General features: G+C 50.0%; 1 protein-coding gene across 1 annotated transcript in view; it reads left to right on the forward strand.

Moving 5' to 3' along the window:
• LOC138665696 (hexokinase-1) overlaps positions 1-21900 on the forward strand; it is a 118837-nt gene that overhangs the window by 68957 nt on the left and 27980 nt on the right. Inside the window, exon 4 of the mRNA XM_069753412.1 lies at positions 18849-18968. Coding sequence (XP_069609513.1) covers positions 18849-18968 — 120 coding nt within the window. The remainder of the gene's footprint in view (positions 1-18848; positions 18969-21900) is intronic.

Here is a 21900-nt window from a genome sequence, read left to right on the forward strand (position 1 = left end):
GTTTTCTCCTTGCCCACGTGGAACTCAACACGTACAAAATGTGTCTCTTTGAGACCATTCCACTGTCCCTGAGGTGTGACTTTCCTTTCTAATGATACGCAGCACCCCCCTTGGTAGCGCTTCCCGTCTTCTGACATCATTGGTTGGCTACTTGCGCCTGTTCGTCCGCCCTGCCTGAATAAAATGCTCCTCGTTGTCTTAATTATTTTGACTGCGAGGGTGTGATTGATGGGCACGAGCAGTGCATATCTTCGCCTGTCTTAACTCATCTCCTTCAGCCTTCTTCAGACTGTGCAGCCTCATGGCCGCGGCATGCGAGAAGGGATCAGCAGAGGCCGCCCAGTCTGAAGCAGGTGTAAGGACGTGTGTGAGCGGCCAAAATATTTACTGCTCAAGGCCACGAATCCCAGCACCGCAGTGTGGCTTTATGAAAAGACACTGTGGGTCTGGGATTTATGGCCATCGTTAACCGCACCGGCCAACATGAAATGATGTCATAAGATGGGCAGCGCTAACAGGGCATTGCCAAGGGATAACACAAGAGCGCAGACTCCTGTACAGCAAATAACAACGCTCAGGAAGCTGCTCCAAGCACCAAGGCGTTATTTTGGACACCTGTGCTGCGTCTCATCAAAAAACCAAGTCACGCATCCACTACAGTTTGACTGTAGAATGGGGTAAATTGTGTATGTCTTTCATTCAGCGTGTGCAAGTAGACAAATTAATAGAGCAACCTTTCACTTGTGCAGCATTAATACTGCACAAGGTGTGTCTCTTGTACTTTGTAACACCTGAGGGGGGGGTTAAAGGTTTCCTTTGAAATTGGTTCAACTAAGCTTCGGCCTACACTCTGCTCCTCTCCTCCTCCTCCTGCTTCAACACGGGCTCTAACATCGCTAGTTTTTGCCCGCAAGTGCTAGCTGCACAGAGAAAAACACACGCCATTGTGTTAGTGGGGTTCAGCAACGCCAGCTGTTCCCCCAGTGTGTAGCCGGCAAAGTGTCCTGCAAACGCAACGCAGACACAAAGCTGCCTCCAGTGCAGGCTTCGGCCTACACTCATCTCCCCCTGCTTACCCTTTGCTCCAACACCGCTAGTTGGGGCTCTAGGAAGACAATCTTTAATAGGCAAGGCAACGCATCCGGGTTCCAGCACCGCCAGCTGGTTCTCGGCAGTGTTCTTGTCACAGGTACTCCCTCGTGCCAAGCCTGGTTTCAGCACCGTCAGCTGTTTCCGGGTTGTGTCAACTTCACTGAGACGCCTATGCTTGCCCCGTCGTGGTGCGGTCGAGTTAGCCAACTCCAGGGTGCCTCCAGTTTAGGAGCTTCCTATGTGGGCTGCGTGAACTGGTAGTCAAGGCTGGTTCTGTAGTGCCAGTAGGCCCAGCTCCCCCTGTAGGACTGTTGGGGTTCGGTAACTGCGGCTGCCTCGCGGCCTAGCTGTTCTCTCCTCTCCTGTGGGCCTTGGGGTCCACCACCTGGTTCCAGCACCGTCAGCTGGTTCCGGGCCGAGCCTTTGGCTTAGGTGCCTCCTCCTGGGTATCCGAGTTCCGCCAACGCCAGGCGGTCCTTGGTAGTGCTTTTAAGCGCGGGCACCTACAGCTTAGTAACCGGGTTCCAGCACCGTCAGCTGGTCCTCGGTCGTGCCATTGGCTCTTGCACACTGGGGCAACGCATCCGGGTTCCAGCACCGCCAGCTGGTTCTCGGCAGTGTTTTTGTCACAGGTACTCCCTCGTGCCAAGCCTGGTTTCAGCACCGTCAGCTGTTTCCGGGTTGTGTCAAGCTCACTGAGACACCTATGCTTGCCTCGTCGTGGTGCGGTCGGGTTAGCCAACTCCAGGGTGCCTCCAGTTTAGGAGCTTCCTATGTGGGCTGCGTGAACTGGTAGTCAAGGCTGGTTCTGTAGTGCCAGTAGGCCCAGCTCCCCCTGTAGGACTGTTGGGGTTCGGTAACTGCGGCTGCCTCGCGGCCTAGCTGTTCTCTCCTCTCCTGTGGGCCTTGGGGTCCACCACCTGGTTCCAGCACCGTCAGCTGGTTCCGGGCCGAGCCTTTGGCTTAGGTGCCTCCTCCTGGGTATCCGAGTTCCGCCAACGCCAGGCGGTCCTTGGTAGTGCTTTTAAGCGCGGGCACCTACAGCTTAGTAACCGGGTTCCAGCACCGTCAGCTGGTCCTCGGTCGTGCCATTGGCTCTTGCACACTGGGGCAACGCATCCGGGTTCCAGCACCGCCAGCTGGTTCTCGGCAGTGTTTTTGTCACAGGTACTCCCTCGTGCCAAGCCTGGTTTCAGCACCGTCAGCTGTTTCCGGGTTGTGTCAAGCTCACTGAGACACCTATGCTTGCCTCGTCGTGGTGCGGTCGGGTTAGCCAACTCCAGGGTGCCTCCAGTTTAGGAGCTTCCTATGTGGGCTGCGTGAACTGGTAGTCAAGGCTGGTTCTGTAGTGCCAGTAGGCCCAGCTCCCCCTGTAGGACTGTTGGGGTTCGGTAACTGCGGCTGCCTCGCGGCCTAGCTGTTCTCTCCTCTCCTGTGGGCCTTCGGGTCCACCACCTGGTTCCAGCACCGTCAGCTGTTTCCGGGCCGAGCCTTTGGCTTAGGTGCCTCCTCCTGGGTATCCGAGTTCCGCCAACGCCAGGCGGTCCTTGGTAGTGCTTTTAAGCGCGGGCACCTACAGCTTAGTAACCGGGTTCCAGCACCGTCAGCTGGTCCTCGGTCGTGCCATTGGCTCTTGCACACTGGGGCAACGCATCCGGGTTCCAGCACCGCCAGCTGGTTCTCGGCAGTGTTTTTGTCACAGGTACTCCCTCGTGCCAAGCCTGGTTTCAGCACCGTCAGCTGTTTCCGGGTTGTGTCAAGCTCACTGAGACACCTATGCTTGCCTCGTCGTGGTGCGGTCGGGTTAGCCAACTCCAGGGTGCCTCCAGTTTAGGAGCTTCCTATGTGGGCTGCGTGAACTGGTAGTCAAGGCTGGTTCTGTAGTGCCAGTAGGCCCAGCTCCCCCTGTAGGACTGTTGGGGTTCGGTAACTGCGGCTGCCTCGCGGCCTAGCTGTTCTCTCCTCTCCTGTGGGCCTTGGGGTCCACCACCTGGTTCCAGCACCGTCAGCTGGTTCCGGGCCGAGCCTTTGGCTTAGGTGCCTCCTCCTGGGTATCCGAGTTCCGCCAACGCCAGGCGGTCCTTGGTAGTGCTTTTAAGCGCGGGCACCTACAGCTTAGTAACCGGGTTCCAGCACCGTCAGCTGGTCCTCGGTCGTGCCATTGGCTCTTGCACACTGGGGCAACGCATCCGGGTTCCAGCACCGCCAGCTGGTTCTCGGCAGTGTTTTTGTCACAGGTACTCCCTCGTGCCAAGCCTGGTTTCAGCACCGTCAGCTGTTTCCGGGTTGTGTCAAGCTCACTGAGACACCTATGCTTGCCTCGTCGTGGTGCGGTCGGGTTAGCCAACTCCAGGGTGCCTCCAGTTTAGGAGCTTCCTATGTGGGCTGCGTGAACTGGTAGTCAAGGCTGGTTCTGTAGTGCCAGTAGGCCCAGCTCCCCCTGTAGGACTGTTGGGGTTCGGTAACTGCGGCTGCCTCGCGGCCTAGCTGTTCTCTCCTCTCCTGTGGACCTTCGGGTCCACCACCTGGTTCCAGCACCGTCAGCTGGTTCCGGGCCGAGCCTTTGGCTTAGGTGCCTCCTCCTGGGTATCCGAGTTCCGCCAACGCCAGGCGGTCCTTGGTAGTGCTTTTAAGCGCGGGCACCTACAGCTTAGTAACCGGGTTCCAGCACCGTCAGCTGGTCCTCGGTCGTGCCATTGGCTCTTGCACACTGGGGCAACGCATCCGGGTTCCAGCACCGCCAGCTGGTTCTCGGCAGTGTTTTTGTCACAGGTACTCCCTCGTGCCAAGCCTGGTTTCAGCACCGTCAGCTGTTTCCGGGTTGTGTCAAGCTCACTGAGACACCTATGCTTGCCTCGTCGTGGTGCGGTCGGGTTAGCCAACTCCAGGGTGCCTCCAGTTTAGGAGCTTCCTATGTGGGCTGCGTGAACTGGTAGTCAAGGCTGGTTCTGTAGTGCCAGTAGGCCCAGCTCCCCCTGTAGGACTGTTGGGGTTCGGTAACTGCGGCTGCCTCGCGGCCTAGCTGTTCTCTCCTCTCCTGTGGGCCTTGGGGTCCACCACCTGGTTCCAGCACCGTCAGCTGGTTCCGGGCCGAGCCTTTGGCTTAGGTGCCTCCTCCTGGGTATCCGAGTTCCGCCAACGCCAGGCGGTCCTTGGTAGTGCTTTTAAGCGCGGGCACCTACAGCTTAGTAACCGGGTTCCAGCACCGTCAGCTGGTCCTCGGTCGTGCCATTGGCTCTTGCACACTGGGGCAACGCATCCGGGTTCCAGCACCGCCAGCTGGTTCTCGGCAGTGTTTTTGTCACAGGTACTCCCTCGTGCCAAGCCTGGTTTCAGCACCGTCAGCTGTTTCCGGGTTGTGTCAAGCTCACTGAGACACCTATGCTTGCCTCGTCGTGGTGCGGTCGGGTTAGCCAACTCCAGGGTGCCTCCAGTTTAGGAGCTTCCTATGTGGGCTGCGTGAACTGGTAGTCAAGGCTGGTTCTGTAGTGCCAGTAGGCCCAGCTCCCCCTGTAGGACTGTTGGGGTTCGGTAACTGCGGCTGCCTCGCGGCCTAGCTGTTCTCTCCTCTCCTGTGGACCTTCGGGTCCACCACCTGGTTCCAGCACCGTCAGCTGGTTCCGGGCCGAGCCTTTGGCTTAGGTGCCTCCTCCTGGGTATCCGAGTTCCGCCAACGCCAGGCGGTCCTTGGTAGTGCTTTTAAGCGCGGGCACCTACAGCTTAGTAACCGGGTTCCAGCACCGTCAGCTGGTCCTCGGTCGTGCCATTGGCTCTTGCACACTGGGGCAACGCATCCGGGTTCCAGCACCGCCAGCTGGTTCTCGGCAGTGTTTTTGTCACAGGTACTCCCTCGTGCCAAGCCTGGTTTCAGCACCGTCAGCTGTTTCCGGGTTGTGTCAAGCTCACTGAGACACCTATGCTTGCCTCGTCGTGGTGCGGTCGGGTTAGCCAACTCCAGGGTGCCTCCAGTTTAGGAGCTTCCTATGTGGGCTGCGTGAACTGGTAGTCAAGGCTGGTTCTGTAGTGCCAGTAGGCCCAGCTCCCCCTGTAGGACTGTTGGGGTTCGGTAACTGCGGCTGCCTCGCGGCCTAGCTGTTCTCTCCTCTCCTGTGGGCCTTGGGGTCCACCACCTGGTTCCAGCACCGTCAGCTGGTTCCGGGCCGAGCCTTTGGCTTAGGTGCCTCCTCCTGGGTATCCGAGTTCCGCCAACGCCAGGCGGTCCTTGGTAGTGCTTTTAAGCGCGGGCACCTACAGCTTAGTAACCGGGTTCCAGCACCGTCAGCTGGTCCTCGGTCGTGCCATTGGCTCTTGCACACTGGGGCAACGCATCCGGGTTCCAGCACCGCCAGCTGGTTCTCGGCAGTGTTTTTGTCACAGGTACTCCCTCGTGCCAAGCCTGGTTTCAGCACCGTCAGCTGTTTCCGGGTTGTGTCAAGCTCACTGAGACACCTATGCTTGCCTCGTCGTGGTGCGGTCGGGTTAGCCAACTCCAGGGTGCCTCCAGTTTAGGAGCTTCCTATGTGGGCTGCGTGAACTGGTAGTCAAGGCTGGTTCTGTAGTGCCAGTAGGCCCAGCTCCCCCTGTAGGACTGTTGGGGTTCGGTAACTGCGGCTGCCTCGCGGCCTAGCTGTTCTCTCCTCTCCTGTGGACCTTCGGGTCCACCACCTGGTTCCAGCACCGTCAGCTGGTTCCGGGCCGAGCCTTTGGCTTAGGTGCCTCCTCCTGGGTATCCGAGTTCCGCCAACGCCAGGCGGTCCTTGGTAGTGCTTTTAAGCGCGGGCACCTACAGCTTAGTAACCGGGTTCCAGCACCGTCAGCTGGTCCTCGGTCGTGCCATTGGCTCTTGCACACTGGGGCAACGCATCCGGGTTCCAGCACCGCCAGCTGGTTCTCGGCAGTGTTTTTGTCACAGGTACTCCCTCGTGCCAAGCCTGGTTTCAGCACCGTCAGCTGTTTCCGGGTTGTGTCAAGCTCACTGAGACACCTATGCTTGCCTCGTCGTGGTGCGGTCGGGTTAGCCAACTCCAGGGTGCCTCCAGTTTAGGAGCTTCCTATGTGGGCTGCGTGAACTGGTAGTCAAGGCTGGTTCTGTAGTGCCAGTAGGCCCAGCTCCCCCTGTAGGACTGTTGGGGTTCGGTAACTGCGGCTGCCTCGCGGCCTAGCTGTTCTCTCCTCTCCTGTGGGCCTTGGGGTCCACCACCTGGTTCCAGCACCGTCAGCTGGTTCCGGGCCGAGCCTTTGGCTTAGGTGCCTCCTCCTGGGTATCCGAGTTCCGCCAACGCCAGGCGGTCCTTGGTAGTGCTTTTAAGCGCGGGCACCTACAGCTTAGTAACCGGGTTCCAGCACCGTCAGCTGGTCCTCGGTCGTGCCATTGGCTCTTGCACACTGGGGCAACGCATCCGGGTTCCAGCACCGCCAGCTGGTTCTCGGCAGTGTTTTTGTCACAGGTACTCCCTCGTGCCAAGCCTGGTTTCAGCACCGTCAGCTGTTTCCGGGTTGTGTCAAGCTCACTGAGACACCTATGCTTGCCTCGTCGTGGTGCGGTCGGGTTAGCCAACTCCAGGGTGCCTCCAGTTTAGGAGCTTCCTATGTGGGCTGCGTGAACTGGTAGTCAAGGCTGGTTCTGTAGTGCCAGTAGGCCCAGCTCCCCCTGTAGGACTGTTGGGGTTCGGTAACTGCGGCTGCCTCGCGGCCTAGCTGTTCTCTCCTCTCCTGTGGACCTTCGGGTCCACCACCTGGTTCCAGCACCGTCAGCTGGTTCCGGGCCGAGCCTTTGGCTTAGGTGCCTCCTCCTGGGTATCCGAGTTCCGCCAACGCCAGGCGGTCCTTGGTAGTGCTTTTAAGCGCGGGCACCTACAGCTTAGTAACCGGGTTCCAGCACCGTCAGCTGGTCCTCGGTCGTGCCATTGGCTCTTGCACACTGGGGCAACGCATCCGGGTTCCAGCACCGCCAGCTGGTTCTCGGCAGTGTTTTTGTCACAGGTACTCCCTCGTGCCAAGCCTGGTTTCAGCACCGTCAGCTGTTTCCGGGTTGTGTCAAGCTCACTGAGACACCTATGCTTGCCTCGTCGTGGTGCGGTCGGGTTAGCCAACTCCAGGGTGCCTCCAGTTTAGGAGCTTCCTATGTGGGCTGCGTGAACTGGTAGTCAAGGCTGGTTCTGTAGTGCCAGTAGGCCCAGCTCCCCCTGTAGGACTGTTGGGGTTCGGTAACTGCGGCTGCCTCGCGGCCTAGCTGTTCTCTCCTCTCCTGTGGGCCTTGGGGTCCACCACCTGGTTCCAGCACCGTCAGCTGGTTCCGGGCCGAGCCTTTGGCTTAGGTGCCTCCTCCTGGGTATCCGAGTTCCGCCAACGCCAGGCGGTCCTTGGTAGTGCTTTTAAGCGCGGGCACCTACAGCTTAGTAACCGGGTTCCAGCACCGTCAGCTGGTCCTCGGTCGTGCCATTGGCTCTTGCACACTGGGGCAACGCATCCGGGTTCCAGCACCGCCAGCTGGTTCTCGGCAGTGTTCTTGTCACAGGTACTCCCTCGTGCCAAGCCTGGTTTCAGCACCGTCAGCTGTTTCCGGGTTGTGTCAACTTCACTGAGACGCCTATGCTTGCCCCGTCGTGGTGCGGTCGAGTTAGCCAACTCCAGGGTGCCTCCAGTTTAGGAGCTTCCTATGTGGGCTGCGTGAACTGGTAGTCAAGGCTGGTTATGTAGTGCCAGTAGGCCCAGCTCCCCCTGTAGGACTGTTGGGGTTCGGTAACTGCGGCTGCCTCGCGGCCTAGCTGTTCTCTCCTCTCCTGTGGGCCTTCGGGTCCACCACCTGGTTCCAGCACCGTCAGCTGGTTCTCGGCAGTGTCTTTTGCTCTTGTACCTTCTGCTCCCCATCCTGGTTCCAGTACCGTCAGCTGGTTCCGGGCAGAGCCTTTGGCTTAGGTGCCTCCTTCTGGGTATCCAAGTTCCACCAACGTCAGGTGGTCCTTGGTAGTGCTTTCAGGCACGGGTACCTCCTGCTTAGTAACCGGGTTCCAGTAACGTCAGCTGGTCCTCGGTAGTTCCATTGGCTCTTGGACCTTCGGCTACCCATCCGGGTTCCAGTACCGTCAGCTGGTTCTCGGCAGTGTCTTTTGCTCTTGTACCTTCTGCTCCCCATCCTGGTTCCAGTAACGTCAGCTGGTTCCGGGCAGAGCCTTTGGCTTAGGTGCCTCCTTCTGGGTATCCGAGTTCCGTCAACGTCAGGCGGTCCTTGGTAGTGCTTTTTAGCACGGGTACCTCCTGCTTAGTAACCGGGTTCCAGTAACGTCAGCTGGTCCTCGGTAGTTCCATAGGCTCTTGAACCTTCGGGTAGCCATCCGAGTTCCAGTTCCATCAGCTGGTTCTTGGCATTTTCTCAGCCTTCTTGTACCTTCTGCTACATTTCCAAGTTGAAGACCCTAACGTCGACGACCCGGAAGACCACCACGATGACGACGACACGGAAGACCACCCCGATGACGACGACGACGACGGCGGAGACGACGACGGCGGAGATGACGACACTGGAGACGACGACCCTGGAGACGACAACATGGAAGACCGAGAAGCAGAAGAACAAGAGGCTGCAGAACAAAGAGCAGAAGAACATTAAGCATAAGACTTAATATCAGAGCAAAAGATATTATCTAAATTATATGCAGAAGAAGACTAAGCAGTGTATGGGGGTGAGTCCGTTCCTCCTCGTGGTGCCCCTGGATAAAGCCTGATGCTGCAGGCCAAACTGAACGCGGACAAATGTAACTTTTGTGACTGGCAGAACGGAAGGTGTAATCTTCAAACTTTTATAGATAACAACTACGGGAATGCCTGTCACAAATGAGAATATGATGAAGAAGTAGAATAGGAAGAATAATAACAGTGGAATAAAAAGAATATGTAGAATAAGAAGAATAATAATAGTTGAATAAAATGAATATGAAGAATGTAATAAAAAAAAAAAAATAGGTAGAAGATGAAGAAGAAGATGAATAAGGTGAAGAAGTTGATGTCAAAGATGCTGATGATGATGAAGATGAAAGTGTGGGAAAAGAAAAAAAAAAAGAAAAAAAAGAAGGGGAAGGGCGTGGAATAGTGAAACATCAATATCTGACAAAATAAAAAAAAAATTTACATAGTCAATATCTTTGTCACTCCGAACGTCTTAAAAAAAAACAAAAAACATGCTATTCTATTTGATTGGGATAAACCTCTATGACTTTAATGTCTCCGCCACCTCCCCAAATACATCCGGCATTATTCTTAGTTGTTTTCCTTCATGTAGAATGAACCTACAAGGAAAGAAAGGGTTTATTTTAATTCCGATATTTTGGTCCCATTGACTTGCATTGGGATCGGGTATCGGTATCGGCGATATCCGATATTTTTTGAATATCGGCCGATCCAAACCGATACCGATACTTTCCGATATCGGAAGGTATCGCTCAACACTAATACTGACCAAATACTGAACGTGTGACGGCAGCCTTATACTGACAAGTAGACAGTCACCAAGGATGGCAGGCAGCAAGGATTCTGGGAGATATGTGGTGGAGGGAGCAGGGTGACAGCAGCACAGAGTATTTCAGGAGAGCAGTGTGCTGGTCTATAGGGGCCCCCTGTTTGGTGCGCGGAGCAGCCAGGGATTGTACATAGGGCGCTGTCTTTTATACACATGGATGGACCGTCTGCTCCACAGAAATCCAGGAAACATTTCTGCGGATTGATGGCCTGGTCTGATCCAGACTTTGCATGCAGACCCCATTCCCCTCCTCAGATCCTGTCTTCCCCATCCTGTCCTGGCAATGTGTGAAAGCGAGGCGACAGGCGAAGTACGGGGTGACGCTGGGAAGGAAATGTAGCCATATAGTAACGATAAAAATGAGACCCCTCTCTTCAGCTGCCTCACCAGCCTTCCCCTGACTACAGCTAACTGGAGGTCACGCTGTCCCCTCTATTACCCCAGACCCGCGTGCAGGTGCTCAGCCAGAACCACCATAGAATGGGTCCGCTTTCTGAAGATAATACTGCCATAGTGTTCTCACATAATACCGCCATATAGATCACACACAATACTATCAAATAGATCACACAATACTGTCATACAGTTCTCACATAATACCACCTTATAGATCACACATAATACCGCCAGTGTTCTCACATAATACCGCCATATAGATCACACATAATACCGCCAGTGTTCTCACATAATACCACCATATAGATCACACATACTGCCATAGTGTTCTCACATAATACCGCCATATAGATCACACACAATACCGCCAGTGTTCTCACATAATACCGCCATATAGATCACACACAATACTATCAAATAGATCACACAATACTGTCATACAGTTCTCATATAATACCACCATATAGATCACACATAATCCCGCCAGTGTTCTCACATAATACCGCCATATAGATCACACATAATACCGCCAGTGTTCTCACATACCACCATATGCTTCTCACATAATACCGCCATATAGATCACCCATAATGCCGCCACATAGATCTCACATGTATTGTAAATAAAGACTCGGCCAGAATAAAGTCCTTTATTAATCTTTTTTATACCATACCGAACGCATAATCCTCGACTCCCTCATCTCCCACAACAAAAATAATAAACCACAATGGGGAAAGACACGCAGGGGGGAGAGGAGTGCATAGGAGAGGATTAGATACTGACTGCTGAGCCGTGTATCTAATCCTGTCCTGTGTGATACTGTGCTGCGCCGTGTATCTAATCCTATCTTGTGTGATACTGTACACAGGACAGGATTAGCTACACAGGACTAGATTAGCTACACAGGACAGAGGTAGCAGTGGTAGATGGTATATAGAGGCAGGCAGCAGTGGTAGATGGTATATAGAGGCAGGCAGCAGTGGTAGATGGTATATAGAGGCAGGCAGCAGTGGTAGATGGTATATAGAGGCAGGCAGCAGTGGTAGATGGTATATAGAGGCAGGCAGCAGTGGTAGGTGGTATACAGAGGCAGGTGGCGGTGCTATACAGAGGCAGGTAGCGGTGCTATACAGAGGCAGGTAGCGGTGCTATACAGAGGCAGGCAGCAGTGGTAGATGGTATATAGAGGCAGGCAGCAGTGTTAGGTGGCATACAGAGGCAGGTAGCGGTGGTATACAGAGGCAGGTAGCAGTGGTATACAGAGGCAGGTAGCGGTGGTAGGTGGTATATAGAGGCTGGTAGCAGTGGTAGGTGGTATATAGGGGCTGGTAGCAGTGGTATATAGGAGCAGGTAGCAGTGGTATATAGGGGCTGGTAGCAGTGGTATATAGGAGCAGGTAGCAGTGGTATATAGGGGCAGGTAGCAGTGGTATATAGGGGCAGGTAGCAGTGGTATATAGGAGCAGGTAGCGGTGGTATATAGGAGCAGGTAGCAGTGGTATATAGGAGCAGGTAGCAGTGGTATATAGGGGCTGGTAGCAGTGGTATATAGGAGCAGGTAGCAGTGGTATATAGGGGCAGGTAGCAGTGGTATATAGGGGCAGGTAGCAGTGGTATATAGGAGCAGGTAGCGGTGGTATATAGGAGCAGGTAGCAGTGGTATATAGGAGCAGGTAGCAGTGGTATATAGGGACAGGTAGCAGTGGTATATAGGAGCAGGTAGCAGTGGTATATAGGAGCAGGTAGCAGTGGTATATAGGAGCAGGTAGCAGTGGTATATAGGGGCAGGTAGCAGTGGTATATAAGGGCTGGTAGCAGTGGTATATAGGGACAGGTAGCAGTGGTATATAAGGGCTGGTAGCAGTGGTATATAGGGACAGGTAGCAGTGGTATATAAGGGCTGGTAGCAGTGGTATATAGGGACAGGTAGCAGTGGTATATAAGGGCTGGTAGCAGTGGTATATAAGGGCTGGTAGCAGTGGTATATAGGGACAGGTAGCAGTGGTATAAGGGCTGGTAGCAGTGGTATATAGGGACAGGTAGCAGTGGTATATAAGGGCTGGTAGCAGTGGTATATAGGGGCAGGTAGCAGTGGTATATAGGAGCAGGTAGCAGTGGTATATAGGGGCAGGTAGCAGTGGTATATAAGGGCTGGTAGCAGTGGTATATAGGGACAGGTAGCAGTGGTATATAAGGGCTGGTAGCAGTGGTATATAGGGGCAGGTAGCAGTGGTATATAGGAGCAGGTAGCAGTGGTATATAGGGGCAGGTAGCAGTGGTATATAGGGGCTGGTAGCAGTGGTATATAGGGACAGGTAGCAGTGGTATATAGGGACAGGTAGCAGTGGTATATAGGGGCAGGTAGCAGTGGTATATAGGAGCAGGTAGCAGTGGTATATAGGGGCAGGTAGCAGTGGTATATAAGGGCTGGTAGCAGTGGTATATAGGGACAGGTAGCAGTGGTATATAAGGGCTGGTAGCAGTGGTATATAGGGGCAGGTAGCAGTGGTATATAGGGACAGGTAGCAGTGGTATATAAGGGCTGGTAGCAGTGGTATATAGGGGCAGGTAGCAGTGGTATATAGGAGCAGGTAGCAGTGGTATATAGGGGCAGGTAGCAGTGGTATATAAGGGCTGGTAGCAGTGGTATATAGGGACAGGTAGCAGTGGTATATAAGGGCTGGTAGCAGTGGTATATAGGGGCAGGTAGCAGTGGTATATAGTGGCTGGTAGCAGTGGTATATAGGGGCAGGTAGCAGTGGTATATAGGGGCAGGTAGCGGTGGTATACAGAGGCAGGTAGCAGTGGTATATAGGGGCAGGTAGCAGTGGTATATAGGGGCAGGTAGCAGTGGTATATAGGGACAGGTAGCAGTGGTATATAGGAGCAGGTAGCAGTGGTATATAGGGGCTGGTAGCAGTGGTATATAGGGGCTGGTTGCAGTGGTATATAGGGGCTGGTTGCAGTGGTATATAGGGGCAGGTAGCGGTGGTATACAGAGGCAGGTAGCAGTGGTATATAGGGGCAGGTAGCAGTGGTATATAAGGGCTGGTAGCAGTGGTATATAGGGACAGGTAGCAGTGGTATATAAGGGCAGGTAGCAGTGGTATATAGGGGCAGGTAGCAGTGGAATATAGGGACAGGTAGCAGTGGTATATAGGGGCAGGTAGCAGTGGTATATAAGGGCTGGTAGCAGTGGTATATAGGGACAGGTAGCAGTGGTATATAAGGGCTGGTAGCAGTGGTATATAGGGGCAGGTAGCAGTGGTATATAGGAGCAGGTAGCAGTGGTATATAGGGGCAGGTAGCAGTGGTATATAAGGGCTGGTAGCAGTGGTATATAGGGACAGGTAGCAGTGGTATATAAGGGCTGGTAGCAGTGGTATATAGGGGCAGGTAGCAGTGGTATATAGGAGCAGGTAGCAGTGGTATATAGGGGCAGGTAGCAGTGGTATATAGGGGTAGGTAGCAGTGGTATATAGGAGCAGGTAGCAGTGGTATATAGGGGCAGGTAGCAGTGGTATATAGGAGCAGGTAGCAGTGGTATATAGGGGCAGGTAGCAGTGGTATATAGGGGCAGGTAGCAGTGGTATATAGGGGCAGGTAGCAGTGGTATATAAGGGCTGGTAGCAGTGGTATATAGGGACAGGTAGCAGTGGTATATAGGGGCAGGTAGCAGTGGTATATAGGAGCAGGTAGCAGTGGTATATAGGGGCAGGTAGCAGTGGTATATAGGAGCAGGTAGCAGTGGTATATAGGGGCAGGTAGCAGTGGTATATAGGGGTAGGTAGCAGTGGTATATAGGAGCAGGTAGCAGTGGTATATAGGGGCAGGTAGCAGTGGTATATAGGAGCAGGTAGCAGTGGTATATAGGGGCAGGTAGCAGTGGTATATAGGGGCAGGTAGCAGTGGTATATAGGAGCAGGTAGCAGTGGTATATAGGGGCAGGTAGCAGTGGTATATAAGGGCTGGTAGCAGTGGTATATAGGGACAGGTATCAGTGGTAGATGCATAAGAAAATAAAAACTCTGTACTTACCTTCAGTCTTCTCCCAGGACGTGCTGAGTCATGTTCAGGGCAGAGCAGTGTGACGATCTCCCTGCTCTGCTCTAAACATGTGGACAGTGAGCAGTGATTGCAGCCTGTGCTGTAATAATAAGTACAGGCTGCAATCACCGCTCCTGGCTGCAGATACTCACCTCGAACCTCTCTTCCCAGCAGCAGCTTCTCCCTGGCAGCTCCTGCTATGATCGCACACACTGAGCTGTGTGTGCGATGACAGAGGAAAAAAACAAAATGGCCACGATCTCCTCTCACAGCTGTGACGTAGCAGCCCAGTGGGCGTGCCCAAGTCACAGCTGAGAGGCAGGAGGAGCGGTCCAGCCGACTGTTGGCTCCTATGCCCATGGCTGCCGTAAGTGAGGTGTGCAAGTGTCGTGCCCAGACACTTACACCCACACTAATGAAAATGGCGGCCTCCAGTGGCAAAAGTAAAAATGAATAAATAAAAAAGTATTAAAGTAGTACATTTATTTTTGTATTAAAAATAATTGATTATATAATCAATAATTATTAATACAAAAACTAAAATCACGGCACCCTCCCTTTAAGTGAAGCAACATGTGTACATTGAACGTATCAACAACATTAATCACTTAAAACAGAGAATTACAGACGTTATTCACTCTGTTACACCAGACGGCCTTACTCATGTATGGCAAGAACTTCACTATTGTTTGGATGTGTGTAGTGCAACGAATAGAGCCCACATCAAAGTGCACTGAATAGGTATGAAGCTGGAGGAGTTTTTCTTTTATTTGGAGCAGATTTCACATTTCTATTATTTTTGTTGACTTTACGGACACACTGTAGAGCTCAGTATTCTGAGAACTGATAGATCTGCAGGAGACTATACTGCGATTTTATCATAATGACAGCACACAGCCCAATAAGTGACACATCACTGGAATCAGGGTCTCTGACTCTACATTATGCTGCTCTGAATTGGGGTAACAAAACCTGCTGACATTCTCTGTAATGCTACCTACAATTTCCCTGGTGCAAGAGCTGCAGATATTATTTTGTTGGCTAGCATGTTCCTCTATGCCCAAGGGGAATAAGATGAGAGCAATGTATTAATAACCTGTGGTTTCATTATGCGTCTTTCCATACTTAATGCTTCATGCTAATGCTCACATCTAATAGTGGGGTAAGCCCTTCTGACATATACTACATTAGTAGCCTCCAGACTACAGGCGGCCGTCAGTCAATGGATGCCACCGATGGATTTGCAGGCAAGAGGACAGATATGAGAAGTTCTGTGTAGCCCTGTAATGTATTCTTCCCTATTACATCAACTATTTATTTTAATTCGTGACAGTCACAGCGACAACCCAGTGTAAGCAAAAAAAAAAAAAACTAAAGTACAACATTTTACAAAACGACACCCTTGAAAGTAACATCTAAATTATGGCCAGGTAAACTAAGGTTTGTAGATGGCAGGTGGATTTTCTTCAAAGTCTTTATAGTTATTCTTATATTTTTTTTAATTTTTCTTGCCTTATTTGACATCATGTAACAGATGTTGTGATATTGAGGCAGCTCAGATGTATAGAACAATGGTAATTATGTGTGGTCAGGCGGTCTATCCCCGGCGGTGGGGGGGGAGGGGGGAAATAGGAACATTTTAAGAAACAATATTTCAGTAAACAGCCGCCCATTACAATTAACCTTTGTGTTCATTTGTTAGTAGGAAACCGTTTCTTATGTAGTTCGCATCTGCTGCATTCACCCCAGATGACAATATGAGCGCAGCAGTAATACGGGCAGACATGGGAAATTTGCACCATGTGCTTCCATTTCTATCATTAGGAAAAAGTCACACATTAAAAGAGATTGACCATGATCCAAACTTCTCCGTCCATAAATGAAAAATACTGTCCTTCTGCAATGACCATGTCAATCGTTCTGGGGCCATAATGAAGTGAACGCTACAATTGTGTCATTTACTCATATTACTGTGGGCATTTTCACCTATTTCACATTCACAGTCCAATTACGGACGTCAATGTCCAGATGGGCCACAGCTCTCCGGACCTAAACCCAATAACCGTAAAGGCATACGAGTCTGGAGACTCGGGGACGGTCAATACTCGGCCTGTGAATGGTGGACATGTGAAACTTGAGAAACATTAGCATCCTGTCAAAGTGCGCCGACCAATCTTTATCACAATGTACAGTCATGGCTAAAAGTTTAGAGAATGACACCAAAATTATATTTTCACATGATCTGCTGCCCTCTGGTTTTTATTAGTGTTTGTCTGATGTTTATATCACATACAGAAATATAATTGCAATCCTATTATGAGTACCAATAGGTTATATTGACAGTTAGAATGAGTTAATGCAGCAAGTCAATATTTGCAGTGTTGACCCTTCTTCTTCAAGACCTCTGCAATTCTCCCTGGCATGCTCTCAATCAACTTCTGGACCAAATCCTGACTGATAGCAGTCCATTCTTGTATAATCAATGCTTGCATTTTGCCAGAATTTGTTGGCTTTTGTTTGTCCACCCGTCTCTTGATGATTGACCACAAGTTCTCAATGGGATTAAGATCTGGGGAGTTTCCAGGCCATGGACCCAAAATCTCTATGTTTTGTTCCATGAGCCATTTAGTTATCACCTTTGCTTTACGGCAAGGTGCTCCATCATGCTGGAAAAGGCATTGTTGGGCGCCAAACTGCTCTAGGACGGTTGGGAGAAGTTGCTCTTGGAGGACATTCTGGTATCATTCTTTATTCATGGCTTTGTTTTTAGGCAAAACTGTCAGTGAGCTGATTCCCTTGGCTGAGAAGCAACCCCACACATGAATGGTTTCAGGATGCTTTACAGTTGGCATGAGACAAGACTGGTGGTATCGCTCACCTCTTCTTCTCCGAATAAGCTGTTTTCCAGATGTCCTAAACAATCGAAAAGGGGATTCATCAGAGAAAATGACTTTGCCCCAGTCCTCAGCAGTCCACTCCCTGTACCTTTTGCAGAATATCAGTCGGTCCCTGATGTTTTTTTCTGGAGAGAAGTGGCTTCTTTGCTGCCCTCCTTGAAACCAGGCCTTGCTCAAAGAGTCTCGGCCTCACAGTGCGTGCAGAAGCACTCACACCAGCCTGCTGCCATTCCTGAGCAAGCTCGGCACTGCTGGTAGTCCGATCCCGCAGCTGAAACAGTTTTAAGATACGGTCCTGGCGCTTGCTGGTCTTTCTTGGGCACCCTGGAGCCATTTTGACAACAATGGAAGCTCTCTCCTTGAAGTTCTTGATGATGCGATAGATTTTTGACTGAGGTGCAATCTTTGTAGCTGCGATACTCTTCCCTGTTAGGCCATTTTTGTACAGTGCAATGATGGCTGCACGTGTTTCTTTAGAGATAACCATGGTTAACTGAAGAGAAACAATGATACCAAGCCCCAGCCTCCTTTTAAAGTGTCCAGTGATGTCATTCTTACTTAATCATGACTGATTGATCGCCAGCCCTGTCCTCATCAACACCCACACCTGTGTTAATGGATCAATCACTAAAACGATGATAGCTGCTCCTTTTAAGGCAGGACTGCAATGATGTTGAAATGTGTTTTGGGGGTTAAAGTTCATTTTCTGGGCAAATATTGACTTTGCAAGTACAGTAATTGCTGTTAAGCTGATCACTCTGACATTCAGGAGTATATGCAAATTGCCATTAGAAAAAATGAAGCAGTAGACTTTGGAAAAATTAATATTTGTCTCATTCTCAAAATTTTTGTCCATGACTGTATACGGGGAAAAATGCTAACGATTGCCTTGGCAGCTGAATTTACTTAACATTTTGTGACCTCTTTAGTCCCATAAACTGTCCAGCAAACAAAAATATCCTCTGCAGCCTTGGTTTATAGATATACAGTGGCTTGTAAAAGTTGGGACACCCATGGTCAAAATTACGGTTATTGTGAACAGTTAAAGGGTAAATGCGCGAATTTATAAAACACAAAAACTGTACCTAAGCACTAACAGGCAGGTAATTGTGCCCGGCGCCGTTCTTCCCCCGGCCACAGGCCGCTCCTGCCAGGGATACAGCTGCCTCTGCTGACGTCACGCAACAGAGCAGAAGCTTCTTTTACGCTCCATTCTGTCGACGGGGCAGGACTTCCGACATCATTCTGATTGATAACTGGATCCCCGCTGCCTAACTGGGGGAGCTGGCTGTCAATCAGAATGACGTCGGAAGTCACGACCCATCACATCAGCAAAGGCAACCGAATCCCCGGTAGGATCATAAGTGGTCAGCAACAGCGGATGAAATAAGTATTGACCACGTCACCAAGTTTCTAAGTAAATAAATTTCTAAAGGTGCTATTGACATGAAATTCTCATCAGACGCCGGTAGAGGCTTTTGTATGAAGTAGTAATTACATTTTAGTAAGTGTGTTCAATACTTGTTCCTGTGTCATTTTTCATTATTACACATATCTGAATTTATGGACATCTATGGTTTGATTTCTCTGCCTGTGTGGATTGGATGAGTTGTTACCAGCATCTGGTGAGAATTTCATGTCAATAGCACCTTTAGAAATATATTTACTTAGAAAACTGATGACATGTTCAATACTTACTTCAGCTGCTATGTATATAAAGTTTCGGTAGGTTATGGAGCAGTACTCTCAATATTAATAATTCACTGACTTGTGATATAGAAAAATCGATGATGTGTTCAATACTTATTTCACCCGCAGTGCCTGTCTCACCTTTTGTACGATGTGTTCATTTTCTTTATTATTCCTGCAGTAATGTAGTGTACTGTTTTTCTCTATTTCAGCTTTTTGACCATGTTGCTGAATGCCTTGGAGACTTCATGGAGAAGAAGCAGATCAAAGACAAGAAACTGCCAGTTGGATTCACCTTTTCCTTCCCATGCAGTCAATCAAAATTAGATGAGGTAACATAATCCAAATACGGCTAGTGAGTAATTGTTAGATCAGGAACGCGCTGGCAGAGCAGAAACGCAAAGTTCAGGGTCCCAGTTATGGAGAAAACCATCCCTTGGGCAGGAGCGGACACTGACAGCTTGGGGCTCTTGTGCAAGAAATATGTCTGGGCCCCCTCCCTGCCCGGCGTTCCGCTTATGATGAGGACAATCCACTCCCCTGTTTTTAGCTGCACTTTATGTCTGAATAAAAGAATAATCATTTTCACCAACCTCGTTGGCGTGCCTGAGAAATCCTTTCCTTCTCTAACTGTTCACGGCTGAGTTCACCAGCAGGATCGGCACCCACCTGGTTTCATTACTTCCAGCCTCAGCATACAACTTTCAACGCTATGGTGAAGCTCCCTGACTCTCTCTTCTGTCCTCAGCTGTGTACCCTTTACAAAAGTCAATTTCCTCCTATATAGTCCTCCATACAGTATAATGGGCCCCATATAATGCTCCATGCAGAATGGACTCCATATAATGCTCCATACAGAATGGGTCCCATATAATGCTCCATACAGAATGGGTCCCATATAATGCTCCATACAGAATGACCCCATATAATTCTCCATACAAAATGAGCTCCATATAATGCTCCATACAGAATGGGTCCCATATAATGCTCCATACAGAATGGGTCCCATATAATGCTCCATACAGAATGACCCCTTATAATCCTCCATACAAAATGAGCTCCATATAATGCTCCATACAGAATGGGTCCCATATAATGCTCCATACAGAATGACCCCATATAATTCTCCATACAAAATGAGCTCCTCATAATGCTCCATACGGAATGGGCTCAATATAATGCTTCATACAAAATGAGCTACATATAATGCTCCATACAGAATGGGTCCCATATAATACTCCATACAGAATGGGCCCCATAAAATGCTTCATACAGAATCGGTCCCATATAATGCTCCATACAGAATGACCCCATATAATTCTCCATACAAAATGAGCTCCATATAATGCTCTATGCAGAATGGGCTCCATATAATGCTCCATACAGAATGGGTCCCATATAATGCTCCATACAGTGACCCCATATAATTCTCCATACAAAATGAGCTCCTTATAATGCTCCATACGGAATGGGCTCCATATAATGCTTCATACAAAATGAGCTACATATAATGCTCCATACAGAATGGGTCCCATATATTGCTCCATACAGAATGACCCCATATAATTCTCCATACAAAATGAGCTCCATATAATGCTCCATACAGAATGGGTCCCATATAATGCTCCATACAGAATGACCCCATATAATTCTCCATACAAAATGAGCTCCATATAATGTTCCATACAGAATGGGTCCCATATAATGCTCCATACAGAATGACCCCATATAATTCTCCATACAAAATGAGCTCCATATAATGCTCCATGCAGAATGGGCCCCATATAATGCTCCATGCAGAATGGGCCCCATATAATGCTCCATACAGAATGGGCCCCATATAATGCTTCATACAGAATGGGCCCCATATAATGCTCCATGCAGAATGGGTCCCATATAATGCTCCATACAGAATGGGCTCCATATAATGCTCCATGCAGAATGGGCCCCATATAATGCTTCATACAGAATGGGCACCATATAATGCTCCATGCAGAATGGGCCCCATATAATACTCCATACAGAATGACCCCATATAATTCTCCATACAAAATGAGCTCCATATAATGTTCCATACAGAATGGGTCCCATATAATGCTCCATACAGAATGACCCCATATAATTCTCCATACAAAATGAGCTCCATATAATGCTCCATGCAGAATGGGCCCCATATAATGCTCCATGCAGAATGGGCCCCATATAATGCTCCATACAGAATGGGCCCCATATAATGCTTCATACAGAATGGGCCCCATATAATGCTCCATGCAGAATGGGTCCCATATAATGCTCCATACAGAATGGGCTCCATATAATGCTCCATGCAGAATGGGCCCCATATAATGCTTCATACAGAATGGGCACCATATAATGCTCCATGCAGAATGGGCCCCATATAATGCTCCATGCAGAATGACCTCATATAATTCTCCATACAAAATGAGCTCCATATAATGCTCCATACAGAATGGGTCCCATATAATGCTCCATACAAAATGACCCCATATAATTCTCCATACAAAATGAGCTCCATATAATGCTCCATACAGAATGGGCCCCATATAATGCTCCATACAGAATGGGCTCCATATAATGCTCCATGCAGAATGGGCCCCATATAATGCTCCATACAGAATGGGCTCCATATAATGCTTCATACAGAATGGGCACCATATAATGCTCCATGCAGAATGGGCCCCATATAATGCTCCATACAGAATGGGCACCATATAATGCTCCATGCAGAATGGGCACCATATAATGCTCCATACAGAATGGGCCCCATATAATGCTTCATACAGAATGGGCCCCATATAATGCTCAATGCAGAATGGGCCCCATATAATGCTCCATACAGAATGGGCTCCATATAATGCTTCATACAGAATGGGCACCATATAATGCTCCATGCAGAATGGGCCCCATATAATGCTTCATACAGAATGGGCCCCATATAATGCTCAATGCACAATGGGCCCCATATAATGCTCAATGCAGAATGGGCCCCATATAATGCTTCATACAGAATGGGCCCCATATAATGCTTCATACAGAATGGGCCCCATATAATGCTCCATACAGAATGGGCCCCATATAATGCTCCATGCAGAATGGGCCCCATATAATGCTTCATACAGAATGGGCACCATATAATGCTCCATGCAGAATGGGCCCCATATAATGCTCCATGCAGAATGACCCCATATAATTCTCCATACAAAATGAGCTCCATATAATGCTCCATACAGAATGGGTCCCATA

Source organism: Ranitomeya imitator, chromosome 2, assembly GCF_032444005.1.
Source record: "Ranitomeya imitator isolate aRanImi1 chromosome 2, aRanImi1.pri, whole genome shotgun sequence".
NCBI classification, from domain to species: Eukaryota; Metazoa; Chordata; class Amphibia; order Anura; family Dendrobatidae; genus Ranitomeya; species Ranitomeya imitator.